Consider the following 17,217-nt stretch of genomic DNA (forward strand, 5'->3'; position numbering starts at 1 on the left):
AGATTTAGATGCACTATTGTAAAGTGGCTGCTCCACTGGATGTCATAAGGTGAATGCACCAATTTGTAAGTCGCTTAAATGTAAATGTCTACACTGTATTTCTGATCAATTTAATGTTATTTTAATGGACTAAAAAATTGCCTTTCTTTCAAAAACAAGGACATTTCTAAGTGACCCCAAACTTTTGAACGGTAGTGTATGTGCTTTATAGAAAGTGGTACCAGTCTTTCTACTTATAGGCAACTGCCAAAATAAAGAAAACACTTAAGTAAATGAGAGATACAAAGTATATTGAAAGCAGGTGTTTCCAGACAGTTGTTTTTCCTGAGTTAATTAAGCAATTAACATCCCATCATGCTTAAGGTCATGTATACAAATGCCCTGTTGCCCATTATTTTGGCTACCATGGCTAGAAGACGAGATCTCAGTGACTTTGAAAGAGGTGTCTCAAAAGAGCATAGGGGGTTTAAAGTGTGTGTGTGTGTGTGTGTCACCTGATCACAACCCAATTAAACACTTATGGGAGATTCTTGAGCGGTGCCTGAGACCGTGTTTTTCACCACCATCAATAAAACACCAAATGATGTCATTTCTTAGAATGGTGTCGCATCCCTCCAATAGAGTTCCAGACACTTGTATAATCTAATCAAATCAAATGTTATTTGTCACATACACATGGTTAGCAGATGTTAATGCAAGTGTAGCGAATTGCTTGTGCTTCTAGTTCCGACAATGCAGTAATAACCAACGAGTAATCTAACCTAACAATTATGCCAAATCTCATTGAATCTAATCTGGTGGCTCGTGGTGGCCTAATGCCCTATTAAAACACTTTATGTTGGTGTTTCCTTTATTTTTGTCATTATCAGTACATTTTTACTCACTAACTCAAAGAGAAAACATCCCTTCAAAAGAGGTAGTTCCCCCCTCTATTCTCCTACAGTATATCTAAAAAGACTGGTGGCCTTTAGGCTATGGTATACATCCATAGAAGAGCCTAGCTGGTTAACCTTTCTAAAGGTTTCCATGGTAAATAAGTGTTCTCTCCGTTCAGGCATGATTGCATGTTTTTCTCATGTATATAGTACACTACTTTTGATGAGAGCCCTTACGGGCCCTGGTCAAAAGCAATGCACACAATACAGGGAATAGGGTGCCATTTGGGACGCATGGTGTATAGGAGACCTGGCTCGTTTAATATGGATGCTAATCAAACAACATTCATCATGAATGACATGTCAATGTCTGTGTTGGTTAAGCGCTTCGCCTTAATCAGGATGTCTACAGGAAGCTGCAGCAACTAATTGGAGAAGCAAACGGCTAATATGAAGCCTTCAGTGTTCATGGGAAAAATGAAAAGCATAACAAATGTGAAAAGGCCGGCTATCATTTGAAAACTTTAGTACATGCCCTATGTTCCTCCAGGAATGAAGATGATTATGAAAGTAAGTAAATGTGAAAAAGGTTCATAGTTAATACTTCTGTGTCATATACTGTTTCAAACGTTGACAACTAGTTCACAGAAGACACTGACTACGTCCCAAATGGCATCCTATTTCCTATATAGTGCACTACTCTTTGACCAGGGCCCATAGGTCAAAAGTGGTGCACTATAGGGAATAGGGTTAGGGTGCCATTTGGGATGCAGACATTCTGTTAGCAGTATTGGTTTTACTCCAATTGCAATCTGTTCAACAAAAGTAACTAGCACCATAAAACTGTGCTATAAAAGTCATGGTAAAGTCACAGCACCATATCAACTATATCAGCCATTTTGTAATCATTTTTAACCCTGACATAAGGGAGACATTGATAGACGGTAAGAATTACATAAGCGGTGCCAACTATAAGGACATTAACCCCTTCTTTCCCTCATTGGTGGGAAAATCATGGTCTAGAATGTAAATGTATGGTGCTTTACACTGTGAAGGGCCTTTATTAAAGTGTCCTATAAACTTCAGGGCTGCATACAAATGGCCCCCTATTCCCAACATAGTGCACTACTTTTTGATTATGGCCCTATGGGTGTTAGAGCAAATATAGGGATCAGAGAGCCATTTGGGACGCAGACTTGAAGGTTTATAGGTTCTCCAGTTCGCTCTAGGAGAGATTAATAGCGGGGAGGGGGTTGATAAAGTGACAAAAACAGTGTTCCTATGTACTGTCGTAAAACATGGCTGTCAAACGACCAGAGGAGACAAACAGAAAGAGAAGACCAACTCAACCGACCCCCTCCCTCCCACAAGTAACAGACCATAACAAGAGATGAAAAAAGGACACAGAAACAGGCATGTTTGCAGACAAATGCGCGCACGCTCGCTCGCACGCACGCACGCACGCACGCACGCACACACACACACACACACACACATACATACACACACACATACATACATTTGTACCTGTGAGGCTCGTTCGGAGCCAGCAAGGTCGATCATGAAGAGGCGTGCGAAGCGGACCTCCTGTAGAAGGTCTCGACAGCGGCTTGTCTGCCGGACAGCCACCTGCAACACGGCGTGGGACCGGGACGATGTCTGGTTGGCTGCCGTGGGCTCCTGGGTACGCTGCTTATTACCCTTCATCAGCAGCTCCATGATCTGGCAGGAACACAGTCATTAAACTTTATGTAGCTCTATGTAGATCTAATGTCATTTTTATGACGTGCTCATAGATGTGTTATGTACACTGAAAAAAAGGCTGGGTTAAAAACAACTCAGCGCTGGGTAAATAATGGACAGAACACACGTTGGGCTATTTTGAGAGCCAGTAGAGTCAACTATATGGTTGTTTTCTTTGATGCCTGGAGGTGTGGCTTAGTAGTGGCGTGGCTTTCAGATAGTTATTGTTTGCCACCCTTAAGAGTAAATGTCATTCCCCTTAATCTGTTCTGTTGTATTGTCATCACATGTTAAGGTTGAACACTGTATTTTGTGTAGCTTTTGTCACTTTTGTAGTGTTATTGAGGCTTACATGAGTAGTTCCTCAACTCCCAATGTTGGGATAGTTTCCACTTTGGCATAATATTTAAATGATAATATTACAAAATGTATACAAAAATATGTAATGTACACCTTCTGAAAATAACCTATGGATTACATTAAAAAGATCAGGCTGCTGTGTCGACCCAGCATAAAAGTGAATGAAAACCCAAATGATGGGTCAATAAACCCATGTTTGGTTAATCTGGTCATTTTTAGGAGGCGTTGGCCTATTCAGGCTTTCAGATAGTATTTTTTATATATATATTTTTTGGTTCTTTTACCCGTTTTTCTCCCCAATTTCGTGATATCCAACTGGTAGTTACAGTCTTGTCCCATCGCTGCAACGTCCATACAAACTGCACTGCTTCTTGACACACTGCCCGCTTAATCTGGAAGCCAGCAGCACCAATGGGTCGGAGAAAACACTGTCCAGCTGGCGACCGATGTCAGCTTGCCGGCGCCCGGGCCGCCACCAGGAGTCGCTAGAGCTCAATGGGACAAGGAAATCCCGTCCGGCCAAACCCTCCCCTAACCTGGACGACGCTGGGTGTCCAGGTCACGGCCGGCTGTGATGCAGTGCCTTAGACCGCTGTGCCTCTCGGGAGGCCTCAGATGGTTAATTTTTATTTTCCTTCAATACTGTTGCACATGACATATTTTAACAAACATTTAATAACAGTATTATTTAAATATTATAATAAAGAGACATAGGCTCTAGTCGACAGGAACTCATACTCTTGTGTAAGCATCATAAAAGCTACAAAAGTGTCCGTGCTCAACCTTAACATGTGATGATAATACAACAGAACATGAACCGGAATGACAGTTACACTATATATACAAAAGTATGTGGACAGCCCTCCAAATTAGTGGATTCGGCTATTCCAGCCACACTTGTTGCTGACAGGTGCATAAAATCGAGCACACGGCCATGCAATCTCCATAGACAAACACTGGCAGTAGAATGGCATTACTGAAGAGCTCAGTAACTTTCACTGTGGCTCCGTCACAGGATGCCACCTTCCAACAAGTCAGTTCATAAAATTTCTGCCCTGCTAGAGCTGCCCCGGTCAACTGTAAGTGCTGTTATTGTGAAATGGAAACGTCTAGGAGCAAAAACATCTCAGCTGCGAAGTGGTAGGACACACAAGCTCACAGAACGGTATTACCAAGTGCTGAAGCTTGTAACGCGTAAATATTGTCTGTCCTCGGTTGCAACAATCACCACAAAGTTCCAAACTGCTTCTGGAAAAAACATCAGCACAAGAACTGTTCGTCTGGAGCTTCATGAAATGGGTGTCCATGGCTGAGCAGCCGCAAACAAGCCTAAGATCACCATGCGCAATGCCAAGCATCGACTGGAGTGGTGTAAAGCTCACAGCCATTGGACTCTGGAGCAGAGGAAAAGCATTCTCTGGAGTGATGAATCATCCTTCACCATCTGGCAGTCCGACAGACTGCCAGATGCCAGGAACCCAGTTTCATGGTTTCCAGTGAAAGGAAATCTTAACACTACAGCATACAATGACATCTAGATGATTCTGTGCTTCCAACCTTGTGGCAACAGTTTGGGGAAGGCCCTTTCCTGTATCAGCATGATAATGCCCCCATGCACAAAGTGAGGTCCATACAGAAATGGTTTGTCGAGATCAGTGTGAAAGAACTTGACTGGCCTGCACAGCCCTGACCTCAACCCCATCGAACACCTTTGGGAGGAATTGGAACGCCAACTGCGAGCCAGACCTAATCAGCGCCCGACTTCACTAATGTTCTTGTGGCTGAATGGAAGCAAGTCCCACGCAGCAATCTTCCAACATCTTGCGGAAAGACTTACCAGAACCATGGAGGCTGTTATAGCAGCAAAAGGGGACCAACTCCATGTTAATGAATGAGATGTTCGACGAGTAGGTGTTCGCATACTTTTGGTCATGTAGTGTACTCTCACAGGTGGACAAAAATAACTATTTGAAAGCCACACCCCTACTAAGCCATGCCCCTAGTCTTCTGATCTGACCTGGTGGGTCATAGCTCAATAACCCAACAACCCAACTAAGTGACCCAACTTGCTGGGTCAAAATGACCCAACGTGTGTTCTGTCCAATATTTATCCAAATTGAGTTGTTTTTTAACCCAGCATTTTTATTTGAGTTTAGGCTTCATAATATACAATATACCGATTTAGAATAATGTATGGATTGTGTATGGATTTGATGTACTGTATAGTGTGTGATCTTGTAAAGCATGGAGTAAGTGTTCCTAGGTGTGACCTCTCACCTCTCGGGCGTTGATAGTGGAGACCTCTGTGATGCCAGCCACCTGGATCTCTCCTTTAGAGTCCTCTCTCAGGTCCAGGAACCCAGAGGACGGGTTGAGAAGGTCCCGGATCATCTCGTTGTAGATCTGGGAACATAACACAGGGAATGGTCAGGAGAGTCAGGAGGTTTCTCCTCAGCTTCCAAATCACATCTCAAAAGCTCAACATTGAAGGAATTGTTAGAGCCAAGGAATTCTTATATCCAATCCAACAATGGTTTTGGGACATGTACATGGAAAATACCTCTTGCAAAGTGGACACACTTGAAAGGTCTAAAACTAGTACTGTACATAAACTCTTTTGTTGTTTTACTCCTAATTCCTAATTTAGCTAGTCCAACTTGTTCTCTGACAGTCTGTCGTCAGCAGCTCAAGTTGCTTTCATACAGGCTGATCATTGTGTGTTGACTGTGATTTCACGTGGAGAGCTCTTATCCCCACATCAACAAAGTGACAACCAGGAATAGGGAGAGAGACAGAGAGAGAGAGAGAGAGAGAGAGAGAGAGACACAGAGAGAGACACAGAGAGAGAGAGACAGAGAGAGAGAGAGAGAGAGAGAGAGAGAGAGGAGAGAGAGAGAGAGAGAGAGAGAGAGAGAGAGAGACCACTGGGAGACAGACAGATGGGGATAGGCTGGGATGTGTGGCGGCTGGGGAGGGTAGAACATAGTGTGCCAGTAAAGAAAACAAAAAACGACTGTCCTGCAGAGTAGGCTATCCCTGTTCATAACCAACCCCAGAACCACAGGACCACTCTAAACTCACTCAAGGGGGAAATAATGATTGAGACAGACAGGAGAGTGTTTATCCAGTTATTCTTACCATCTAAAACACTTTCATTTCAGGTGAAGGGGAAAAAAAACACACCTCCTCTGATTAGGGTAGTAACATACCGTATGAACAGAGGGTAAAAACATAGGAACTTCTCATAGAATAGAAGCTGAACTAAGTGCATGGGTGTTAAAAGACTATGTATGCGGATGCATGTGTAGTTGTGTGCATACTTGTATTTAGTTTATGTCTGTGTAATAACAGGTGAAACAGGAGGCTGATTTGAAAGAGCAAGGGAGCAGAGGAAGCAGGTGTGAGTATGGTTTTAGCAAGGCCATAAAACAACACTGAACCTTTCTGTGTAGTGATAGGAGGGCTGAGAGTGGGCAGCAGCAGATGAGCAGGTTGCTCCCTAGAGGCCAACAAGACCAACACGCACTATGTCACAGTACAGCCATCACAGAGCTGGACAGGACTACAGTATGAAACGTATGCTATAGGCATCCAGTGTTACCTTCAACTTTCTTAATCATGTGTTGCTACTCTCTACTACTGCACCCACCCATTTATTGCAGAATATTTAGTAAAATAATAGCTTGTAGAATAGCTTGTAGTAGAAGTACAAATTAGCGAGTGTCAAACTTCAAACCAATGGCATCGTGCCCTTTTGTATGTCTCCAAGGCTCATTTCTTCCAAACACAAGGACACTGACTGTCGCGGATTCAACTCTAGAAATATTTTTCTGGTGTACGTCTTTGGCTGTTTAAGCATTCTTTCCATGTTTGTTATTTTAATAAAAAGCTGTCTATCATCTGTCACTTTCTTCCTCTTTCTGCCTAGACGAAGACAGGATGAACAACTGAATCTCTGCGTGCGTCACTGTTTGCCTAGAAGGGAGACATATTCATGAGAAGGTTGCTACATCACTCCTTGTCAAGGCTTCTTTTCATTATGGTGATTGATCCTGGAAAGAAATTGGGAATACATTGTATAAAAAAAGCACAATGGTAAACTATGCTTGCAGACAAAAGGAACCACTTTCAAATACTGACAAAGTAGTCAATAAGTATTCAACCCCTTTGTTATGGCAAACCTAAATAAGTTCAGGAGTAAAATGTGCCTAACAAGTCACATAATAAGTTGCATGGACTCACTCGGTGCCCTAATCCACATAATAACACATTTCCGTTTGTTGCAGGATTACTTTCCTGCAGTAGGCTCAAATTAAGAACCTACCTCTGTACCTCATCTTTGTACCCCACATGTACAATTATCTGTAAGGTCCCTCAGTCGAGCAGTGAAATTCAAACACAGATTCAACCACAGACCAGGGAGGTTTCCATTAACTCGCAAAGAAGGGCACCTATTGGTAGATGTGTAAAAAATATAAACATTGAATATCCCATTGAGCACGATGAACTTATTAGTTACACTTTGGATGGTGTATCAATATACTCAGTCACAACAAAGATACAGGCATCCTTCCTAACTCAGTTGCCGGAGAGGAAGGAAATCGTGCAGGGATTTCCCCATGAGGCCAATGGTGACTTTAAAACAGTTACAGAGTTTAATAACTGTGATATGAGACCACTGAGGATGGATCAATAACATTGTATTTACTCCACAATATTAACCTAATTGACAGAGTGAAAAGAAGGAAGCCTGTACTGAATAAAAAATATTCCAAAACATGCATCCTGTTTGCAACAAGGCACTAATGTAATACAGCAACAACAACAAAACATCCTGAATACAAAGTGTTATGTTTAGGGCAAATCCAATACAACACATTACTGAGTACCACTCTCCATATCGTTAAGGACTGGGGAGTTTTTCAGGATAAAAAAAGGGAATGAAGCTAAGCACAGGTTTAGTCTGCTTACCACCAGACACTGGGAGATTAATTCACCTTTTAGAAGGACAATTACCTAAAATACAAGGTCAAATATACACTAGAGTTGCTTACCAAGAAGACGTTGAATGTTCCTGAGTGTAGGAGTTACAGTTTTGACTTAAATCTACTTGAAAATCTATGGCAAGACCAGAAAATGGTTGTCTAGCAAGGATCAACAAAGCTTGAAGAATTTTGAAAAGAATAATGGGCAAATTTTGCACAATCCAGGTGTGGAAAGCTCTTAGAGACTTACCCAGAAAGACTCACAGCTATAATCGCTGTATTGAAGTATTGACTCAGGGGTGTGAATACATATGTAAATGAGATATTTCTGTATTTCATTTTCAATAGAGTTGCAAAAATGTCTAAGAACACGTTTTCTCTTTGTCATTATGGGGTATTGTGTGTAGCTGGGTGAGATTTAAAAAAAATGTATACATGTTTTATATTCAGGCTGTAACACAACAAAATGTGGAATAAGTCAAGGGGTATGAATACTTTCTGAAGGCACTGTATGTAATCAGGATACATTAATGGTTTATTTTTCATATTTTGTCTTACAAATGTCAAATGACATTACAAAGTATTTTGTGTAGATTGCTGAGAAAAAAATGACAATTTACATCTCCCACCTTGAAACACAACAAAATGTGGAAAAAGTCAAGGGGTGTGAATACTTTCTGAAGGCAATGTATCTACACGAGTATCAACCTGAACTGTTGAATAAACAGAAATGCCGCTGTGGTAGTAAGTTAGTATACTATAAGGTCTACTAGTATACCTTATAGGTATCAGTCTGGTGTTTTCTGTAATGACCTTAGTGATCACTGTTTTACAGCCTGTGTTTGTAATGGCTGCCCAGTCAAACAACCTGTCCTAATGAGCAAGCCTTCCTTCATGATCTGGCCTCTGTAAATTGGTATATAATCAGCTTGGTCCCCTCTGTCGAAGACAATTGGACCTTCTTTTTTGATATTTTCAGTGTTATCGTTAACAAATACGTGCCCGTAAAGAAAATGAGAATTAAAAACAGGTTCAGCCCCTGGTTCGACTGTGATCTGGCAGAGTTACTTCACGTCAAGAATTCCATTTGGCAAATCGCTGAGCACATGCATACTCAGGCTGACTGGATCTCGTTCAGGCAAATTAGAAATACGTGCACTCAGGGTATCCGGAAGGCCAAAGTTAGCAACTTTAAGGAGCAGTTCCCTTTCTGTGGGTATAACCGCAAGAAGTTCTGGAAAACAGACCTGGAGATAAATCTTCCTCCTCACAGCTGCCCAATGTCTCTTAATGTTGATGATGTGGTTGTTACTGACAAGGAGCACATGGCTGAGCTCTTTAGTCACCACCTCATTAGGTCAGGATTCCTATTTGACTCTGCCATGCCTCCTTGCCCGTTCAGCGTTTCCTCATCTCCCACTCCTTCTAATAATGTGACTATCCCAAATGCTCCTCCTTCCCTCACACTGCCCCGCTACAAAGTTTCTCCCTGCAGGTGGTCATTGGGTCTGAGATGCTAAAGCAGCTCCTTAAACTTGACCGCAAAAAAACATCTGCTTCAGATGGTTTACTTTAGACCCTTTCTTCTTTAAGGTTGCTGCCCCTATAATCGCCAAGCCTATCTCTGACCCTTTTAACCTGTCTCTCCTCTCTGGGGAGGTTCCCATTACTTGGAAGGCAACCACGGTGCTTCCTTTATTTAGGCCAATTTCTATTTTGCCCTGTTTATCAAGTGTTGGAAAAACGTGTCAATAATCAACTGACTGGCTTTCTTGATGTCTATAGTATTCACTCGGGTATGGGGCTCCCAAATGGCGCAGTGGTCTAAGGCACTGCACCTCAGTGGTAGAGGGGTCACTACAGACCCTGGTTCATTTTCAGGCTGTATGACAACAGGCCGTGATTGAGTCCCATAGGGAGGCGCACAATTGGCCCAACGTCATCCGGGTTAGGGTTTGGCCGGGGTAGGCCGTCATTGTAAATAAGAATTTGTTCTAAACTGACTTGCCTAGTCAAATACAAAAAATACAAATACATATGCAATCTGGTTTCCAGTCAGGTTATGGATTTGTTACTGCAACCTTAAAGGTCCTAAATGACAACACCATTGCCCCTGATTCTATGCAATATTGTGCTGCTATTTTTATTGACTTGGGCAAATCTTTTGATACGGTAGACCATTCCATTCTTGTGGGCCGGCTAAGGAGTATTGGTGTCTCTGAGGGGTCTTTGGCCTGGTTTGCTAACTACCTCTCTCAAAGAGTGCAGTCACCAAGGGAGTACCCCAAGGCTCGATCCTAGGACCCATGCTCTTATCAACATAGCTCAGGCAGTAGGAAGCTCTCTCATCCATTTATATACAGATGATACAGTCTTATACTCCCCAGATTTTGTGTTAAATGCTCTACAACAAAGCTTTCTTAGTGTCCAACAAGGTTTTTCTGCCCTTAACCTTGTTCTGAACACCTCCAAAACAAAGGTAACGTTGTTTGATAAGAAGAATGCCCCTCTCCCCACCGGTGTGAATACTACCTCAGAGGGTTTAGAGCTTGAGGTAGTCACCTCATACAAGTATTTGGGAGGATGGCTAGACGGTACACTGTCCTTCTCTCAGCACATATCAAACCTGCAGGCTAAGGTTAAATCTAGACTTAGTTTCCTCTATCGTAATTGCTCCTCTTTCACCACAGCTGCCAAACTAACCCTGATTTAGATGACTATCCTACCCATGCTAGATTACGGAGACGTAATTTATAGATCGTCAGGTAAGGGTGCTCTCTAACAGCTAGATGTTCTTTACCATTCGGCCATCAGATTTGCCACCAATGCTCCTTGTAGAAACATCACTGCACTCTGTTCTCCTCTGTAAACTGGTCATCTTGTATACCAAGACCCACTGGTTGATGCTTATTTATAAACACCCTCTTAGGCCTCACTCTCCCCCTATCTGAAATACCTACTGCAGCCCTCATCCTCCAAATACAACACTGTTCTGCCAGTCACAGAATAGGTCTGACAAGGCCAACACGAACAATATACTGCTTTCTCGGGAACAGGCCCAGATCCACGTGATTTGCGTGAAGAGGAGTCGGAGAAAAAGGGTCTGGAGGGCAGGCTGCCTTCTGAGAATTCGTAGGCGATCAAATAAACCCCCACGTCCTTCCATTCTGCTAGCAAATGCGCAGACTTTGGACAAAAAATAGCAGAAGATTAGTCTACCAACGGGACATTTAAAACTGTAATATCTTATGCTTCACGGAGACGTGGCTGAACGATGACACTATCAACATACAGCTGGCTGGCCATACACTGCACCGGCAGGATAGAACAGCAGCGTCTGGTAAGACAAGGGGCGGTGGACTATGTATTTTTGTAAATAACAGCTGGTGCACAATACCTAAGGATGTCTCGAGCTATTGCTTGCCTGAGGTCTCATGATAAACTGTAGACCCTACCTACCTAGAGTGTTTGCACCTGTATTTTTCGTAGCTGTTTACATACCACCACAGTCAGAGGCTGGCACTAAGACAGAATTGAATGAGCTGTGTTCCGCCATAAGCAAACAAGAAAACGCTCACCCAGAGACGGTGCTCCTAGTAGCCGGGAACTTTAATGCAGGGAAACTTACATCCGATTTACAAAATTTCTATCAGCATGTTAAATGTGCAACCAGAGGGAAGAAAACTCTGGACCACCTTTACTCCACACACAGAGATGCATACAAAGCTCTCCCTCGACCTCCATTTGGCAAATCTGACCATAATTCTATCCCCCTGACTCCTGCTTACAAGCAAAAATTAAAGCAGGAAGCAGCAATGACTAGATCAATAAAAAAGTAGAGCAAAGTGGATGCTAAGCTACAGAACTGTTTTGCTAGCACAGACTGGAATATGTTCCGGGATTCCTCCGATGGCATTGAGGAGTACACCACATCAGTCATTGGCTTCATCAATAAGTGCATTGATGACGTCATCCCCACAGTGACCGTACGTACATACCCCAACCAGAAGCCATGGATTACAGGCAACATCCGCACTGAGCTAAAGGCTAAAGGCTATCATATTTGATGGTTCGTCTGAGGGCATAGCGGGATTTCTTGTAAGCTTCCGGGTTAGAGTCCCATCCTTGGGACTCTAACCTGGAAGTTTACAAGAAATCCCGCTATGCCCTCCGACGAACCATAAAATATGAAAAGTGTCAACACAGGACTAAGATCGAATCGTAATACACTGGCTCCGATGCTCGTCGGATGTGGCAGGGCTTGCAAAGCGTTACAGACTACAAAGGGAAGCACAGCCGAGTGCTGCTCAGTGACACAAGCCTACCAGACGAGCTGAACTACTTCTATGCTCGCTTCAAGGCAACTAACACTGAAACAAGCATGAGAGCACTAGCTGTTCTGGAAGATTGTATGACCACCCTCTCCGCAGCCGATGTGAGTAAGACCTTTAAACAGGTCAACATTCACAAGGCGGCAGGGCCAGACAGAATACCAGGACGTGTACTGCGAGCATGCGCTGATCAACTGGCAAGTGCCTTCACTGACATTTTTAACCTCTCCCTGTCCGAGTCTTTAATACCTACATGTTTTAAGCAGACCACCATAGTGCCTGTGCCCAAGAACGCTAAGGTAACCTGCCTAAACGACTACCGACCAGTAGCACTCACGTCTGTAGCCATGAAGTGCTTCGAAAGGCTGGTCATGACTCACATCAACACCATTATCCCAGAAACCCTAGACCTACTCCAATTTGCATACCGCCCCAACAGATCCAAAGATGATGCAAACCATGCTGTTTTTCATGTGTTGCTGCCATGCCATGTTGTTGTCTTAGGTCTCTCTTTATGTAGTGTTATGTTGTCTCTCTTGTTGTGATGTGTGTTTTATCCTATATTTGAATATATGTTTAATCCCAGCCCCTTTCCCTGCAGGAGGCCTTTTGCCTTCTGGTAGGCCGTCATTGTAAATAAGAATTTGTTCTTAACTGACTTAAAAAAATTAAAAAATAAAGAAAATGTTGACTACATCACTGTTGATGACCTTACCCGAACTGAAATCCTTGTGGGTCAGGTGATAGGGCAGTTTGTTATAGCACAAGTAGGCTGCTGACGGCTGTGTTGGATGTATGTTATTAGACATGTTGTTAGGGTATTCCTAAGAGAAACAATGTTGCGTCCCACAGGATGCGTCCCAAAATAGCACCCTATTCCCCATATAGTGTACTACCTTTGAAATGTAGTGCACTATATAGGGAATTGGATGCCATTTGGGAAGCAGACATAGACATAGTATGCATTCTCACCTCCAGGTATGACATGGAGATGTTGTACTGCATGTCATCGCTGGTCTCCTCGATGGCTTTGAACAGGTCATTTAGAGTCCGTACGTAGATCCCCGGTTCCCTGTCCGTACCCAACATAGTGTACGTCTTCCCACAACCTGAGCACAGACACACACGCACACACAAAGAAGGAAAATATTCACAATCCCAGTTTGCAGTTTGAATTGAAGGGAATAAAATTGTTAATACCAAACAACTTGATAATCGAATAGTGTCTATTTCAGGGCCATTACTATATTTTTTGTACATTTGGTTCTCAGAATGTTATGTACTAGCTGAGATGTTATGGAAGGGTCCAGACACATTTTATTTGTGATTTCCCTTGTTTTTGAGAACCTTACCCTAAACAGCAAATCACTTCCTAATGATGAGGAAATGTTTTGTTGTTTGGGATAAGTTTCTGAAAAACAAGTGAAATCACAAAAAAATTATCTGGACCCTTCAAATAACATTCCATTTACAGTACCTCAAAAAGAGAGATATGGTTGTAAAAAAGAAAACTTCTCCTTTAAATTCAGTTCATTTATTTGGCCTTTTACAGGAATTTGCCTCACATTCAGTAGCTGTACACTATGTTTAAATTCAATATTAAAAAGCCTTCTTGTTGAAAGCTTAACCCCAGTCAAGCTCTATTTCAAGAAACCATGCCTGTTTAGGTCGAGAAGGACAGGCTAGTCACCAGATCTTCATTCTGTTTTGGACAACAAGACTGACACATGGAGTTGAATTAGTTTAATTTGAGATGAGCAGAGATTAAGAGCGGTGAGTCTACAGGGAGAGACAGACAGCAGGAGGGAGGGAGGGAGGAAGGGATGGAGAGGAAGTTACTTTTGGGTCAGTTGTATTTGTCTTTCTAGGTAATGACTGTCTGTCTGAGCCCTGCTTCTTGGCAGTCAGGTGCTCCCTATGACACAATTTCCTGTTCCTATTAAAAGCAGAATCAGAGATGACACACAACACCCCTCCCCAGTCCATATGGAAACAAATCAGACTAATTAAAATCTCGAACCACCAGATTAATCAAGTGGAAAAGGAAGATAGCAATATATGAGTTTGATTATACGGCTGCAATGAGCAAAATAATAAGAAATAACTTGGATAAAAATACATTCAGTCAGAATCATCAACCCCCAGGCTGATTATTTCCTATGTAATGTTCTCCCCTGGTGCCCAGTGGGTGGTAGGTGAAGACAACACACACAGGAACAGAGGACACATGCACACATGCATTCACACACATGCATGCAATTAAAATAGAGCAGGTATCCCCAAGTACGCGCAATGCCGTGGGGGTACACCAAATATAAATGTGATTCACATTTAAAAAATATATTAAAAAAATGGAAGAAAAAAAATCCTTCACATTTTCAAATTTATATTTATATTTTCCAATGGGGCTACACAGGATTTTTTTCTCGCCTGAGTAGCCTTGTGTCACAGCCAAAAATCTAATTAAACCATCTAGTGTTCAGCGAAATAACAACACAATGTCAAATACAGATATCCTAATCAGATAATTAACACCCAATCACATTAACCAATCACATTAACCGTTACTCTCTCGCGCAAATTCCACTAATGGTCTATAGGTAGCCAAATGTAGCTGCTGCTCATTCCGTTTGCTCGAAAATGGATAAATGGTTAAAGATACACACAGCAGCTCTACAAGCAGTACTGCTACTACCAGCAGTACTACACCTGTCAACGACACAAATTGCTCTGCTTCCACGAGCACATCCAACGTCTGATGCAGCCAAAGAGCTGCTGCCCCCTTACCAGGGAAAGTCAGGGATGTTGGACCATCGAAGAGGCGCAAATATGATGAGAACTACGTTGATTGGGGGTTCACTTATATTGGGAGTAGTGCCTTTCCTCAGCCACAGTGTGTTAGATGTGCAAAAGTACTATCTTGCAATTCTTGCGCAGACATTTAGAAACAAAACATGCCAATTTGAAAAATAATCCCCGGGAGTTTTTTGAGCGAGAATTAAGACGACTTTCGAGTAGTAAGACATGTACAAAAGCAACAGATTCCATTAATAAGAAGGGGCTAGAAGCGTCTTATATGGTGAGCTACCGAGTGGCTAAGATAGGCAAGCACCATACTATTGTGGAGGACTTCATGCTTCCTGCTGCCGCGGATATGTTTGGGACCATGCTGGTGGGAAAAGGCCCCAAAAAACTATACAGACAATGTCTTTGTAACGTCTGCTTCCAGCTCACACCCTCAAACACGTAGATCCCCCGAACGCAGCTCACTCTCCAGATCCCAATCACTTGAATTCTAATCACCTGTTCACACACCGGTATGTCATTATCACACACTATTTAGTTCAGTTCTTTGCACCCCATCACTGAGGTATTGTTTGTTTTGTGACACACGTCTTTCAGCGCTCTGGTTTTCCTGTGATTTAAGCCTCCCGTGTATTATAGTTTTGGCCTGCCTCACTAATGATGCCTTTTTGCCTATTTCCTGCCTGTACTTTAGCCTATCGGATTACCTGTTATCTACCTATTGCCTGATCTCCCGGACTACGTTACTAGCCTTTTCTCTGCCTGTACTGTTGCCCTTTTGGACCCCCTGTGTATGACCATCTGCCTGCCCCTGGACCCAGCTACCTGCCTCTGCCTGTGGTCCTTTGCAATAAACAACTGCTGCGCACTGCGCTTTAAATCAGCTTTCTCTCTCTCCCCTCGTGTTCATTACACCGTCGTCCTACATCCTCGGAACAGGAGGTTATATTGTCGTCAAGGGCTTCTATAGGAAGGGAGAGGAGGACGTGTTTGAAAAGTTTTATAGCCCATGTCCCTTCACAGGGGCGGGCCACTGATTGAGCAGAGCCATAACTTATGAAGACCCAAATCTCACATTTCATCCCATCACGAATAATTTCATATTCAAACATTTAAATTGAACAACAATTCCATGTGAATCCGATAACTCTGATTAGCTCAGAACGAAGCCAACATCAGCGTGAGCTTTGGTTGCGAATGGTATAAACTTTGAACTCTTATTCACTACAGAAGTGATACCTCCTAGCCGTTCAGTTAGCAACAGCAGATGCAACGAGGGTTAGGAAGGAACAGACAGAGTATCCCGTCTATCACCCAACAACGTTACTACAACGTATCCAATTGACAACCAGAGACATTCTTCAAAGGACTCGGATGGGCAACACGGCCTTCCATTTACCACCAACCTACCGAAGCGCAGCTCAGAGTAAATATTTATTGCATTTTCCTTTTCCAAATGGGCGGTAATTTAGAATGCATAAGATACTGTATTTACGATAGTACAGCTTCTCCCTGTGTCCCTCAGTCTTCCCGCTCTTTCATTCAAACCCAGCCCTTTTCCTTTGTGTAACAAGCTGTCATATCTGTTCCGCCCGCTAGGGACGTTTTCCTTTATGACGTCATTTGTAAATCAAGTTATGATTAATTATGTGTATGTGTAATTCTGTGTGATTAGTTAGGTATTTAGTAAATAAATAATTAAACCCAATTTTGTATTGCTGATTCAAATTGTTAGCCAGGGTTCGTGCAAATAACCAAGAATGTACAACTTTCAGATGAGACTGAATTAAGACGACGATTGATATTGACTGCTATTGATGTAAAATATTACTAGGTCTTTAAGAGTTTATTCGGAAGATAACAGCTCTATAAATATTATTTCATGGTGCCCCGACTCTCTAGTTAATTACATTTACATGATTAGCTCAATCAGGTGATATTAATTATGGAGAAATTATTTTATAGAATAGCATGTCATATCACTTAATCCGGCATAGCCATAGACACGACAGCAGTGACCATGTAACGCTTTTACAACATACAGAAGTCCACAGTTTTTTAAAATTGAGAGACGAGCTTAAAGTTTTCTTTACTGACCATAATTTTCACATGTCTGAC

At 42.5% G+C, this 17,217-nt stretch overlaps 1 protein-coding gene across 1 annotated transcript in view; it reads right to left on the minus strand.

Moving 5' to 3' along the window:
• kif19 (kinesin family member 19) overlaps window positions 1–17,217 on the minus strand; it is a 79,650-nt gene that overhangs the window by 14,591 nt on the left and 47,842 nt on the right. Inside the window, exons 4-6 of the mRNA XM_029685174.2 lie at window positions 13,267–13,403; window positions 5,256–5,381; window positions 2,403–2,597 (exon numbers count right to left, since the gene is read on the minus strand). Of these exons, the coding sequence (XP_029541034.2) occupies window positions 2,403–2,597; window positions 5,256–5,381; window positions 13,267–13,403 (458 nt within the window). The remainder of the gene's footprint in view (window positions 1–2,402; window positions 2,598–5,255; window positions 5,382–13,266; window positions 13,404–17,217) is intronic.

Source organism: Oncorhynchus nerka, linkage group LG16, assembly GCF_034236695.1.
Source record: "Oncorhynchus nerka isolate Pitt River linkage group LG16, Oner_Uvic_2.0, whole genome shotgun sequence".
NCBI lineage: Eukaryota > Metazoa > Chordata > Actinopteri > Salmoniformes > Salmonidae > Oncorhynchus > Oncorhynchus nerka.